General features: G+C 33.2%; 1 protein-coding gene across 1 annotated transcript in view; it reads left to right on the forward strand.

Annotated features, from left to right (window-relative positions):
- Window positions 1-1,740, forward strand: part of LOC108762487 (facilitated trehalose transporter Tret1-like) — an 18,201-nt gene that overhangs the window by 7,304 nt on the left and 9,157 nt on the right. Inside the window, exon 4 of the mRNA XM_018509507.1 lies at window positions 976-1,234. Coding sequence (XP_018365009.1) covers window positions 976-1,234 — 259 coding nt within the window. The remainder of the gene's footprint in view (window positions 1-975; window positions 1,235-1,740) is intronic.

A 1,740-nucleotide genomic window follows, 5' to 3' on the forward strand; every position in this document is an offset into this window, starting at 1 on the left:
GACTGAAAAAATTTGAAAAGCTGAAATGGTCCCTTTTTGGGAAATAATCTCCAGATCTCGGTATCGGTTGCACCAATTTTATTCGGACTGATCGCAATCAAAAGATATCGACGACATATAATAAAAGTGTTTTTAGATCTTTGATTGCGGCTTTAGTTTCTTAGTAATTTTAATCTAAAGCATATAAAAATTTAAAACGGGCTGCTTCTCCGCTTAACGTGTGAACGTCATTGCGTATATATTCATGCCGTTACCAAATTCGCGAAGCTATAAACGGCATGAATATATACGTAATGATGTTCACACATCAAGCGGCCTGTTTTATATTTTTATACACTTTTAATTTAAAAGTAACTTATTAAAGTATTAAAGTAACTATACAGTGAAATATCGACACATAATACAGTGCTAATGAAACTATAAATAAATAAGTCGGTAAATGACAGCAATAAACGAGTGTCATCTACCGTCGAAAATATGAAAAGGAGATGACTTTTTGAGGCGACGTATCTTACATAAAATTTTGACATTTCGGATTTCGCATCACGATATCTCCGTTCGTGGGACACGTAGGGGTAAAATAAACGTTTATTATATATTTCAGACCCAAACTGTCGATGGAGCTCATATTCAGAACTCGATCGGTCTAGCCTTTATTAAAAAAACCGAGAATTTCGGATGCTCGGATGCCCGCAACTCGCTGACTCGCCTGAAGACACGCGTGTCTCGCGCTGCGCGCCCACTTGGCGCGAGACACTACCGTGTCTCTTGATAGTGCTTAATCGTATTGCTAATATTTTATTCACTCTAATTTTCCAAATAATCCTTCTATTATCTTATATTCTAATGTTCAAACAATTACTTTCAATTTAGCGCCCATTTTACAGGATCTCGTCATTTCTAGACTTAACTATAAACTAAATCCGGAATCTACGTAATTTTACATCTGTTGCAAAATTACATCATCTTAATCAGGTACAGCAATGGGAATGATAGTCAGCAGTTATCCGCTTTACATCGGTGAAATTTCGGCGCCATCAATCCGCGGCGCCTTGGTATGTCTGATTATGAACGGATTTCCCGTAGGCATATTCTTTGGTAATATAATGGGTCCCAATATGTCAATGATGAATTTCAGTATCATTAGCTTGGTACTGATGCTATGCCACATGGTTATTTTTCCATTCCTGCCGCAGTCGCCGTATTATTACGTACGACACAATGACACTAAAAGGTGAATACGATTTTGTTTGTTCAATTGCTTCATAAAACAGATATTCAAAATTATGTCTAACTATGTCGTTATGTTTAATGAATTGTGATCTTGTTTAAAAAAAAAATGTTTTTCCTATTTAATAACATTATCTTATTAAAATAATCTATACAATGTGATAAAAAAAGAAAATTTAGAGTAAGGTTACCGATACCGACATACCACTTTATTTTTAGACAATATTTCTTAAACAAAAGGAAAAAATATAACTTCAAAAGCATAAATACAAAATAAAAAGTATCTTCTATCAGATAGTATAAGCAATTTTTATAATACTGTTTACAATTTTGCAATAATTAAGTTTTTCGCAAGTTATGCAAAAATGAGCGTCTGACAAAATGGGCTCCAAAACTGACATAGTAGACAATAATACCAACATTCCTATTCTATAAATAAAGATATATCCTATTCTATAAAGAAAACTAATTTATGAAACTATAAACATTTAAAATGACATAATATTATCA

This window comes from Trachymyrmex cornetzi, unplaced genomic scaffold, assembly GCF_001594075.2.
Source record: "Trachymyrmex cornetzi isolate Tcor2-1 unplaced genomic scaffold, Tcor1.1 scaffold302, whole genome shotgun sequence".
In the NCBI taxonomy this organism is placed as follows: domain Eukaryota; kingdom Metazoa; phylum Arthropoda; class Insecta; order Hymenoptera; family Formicidae; genus Trachymyrmex; species Trachymyrmex cornetzi.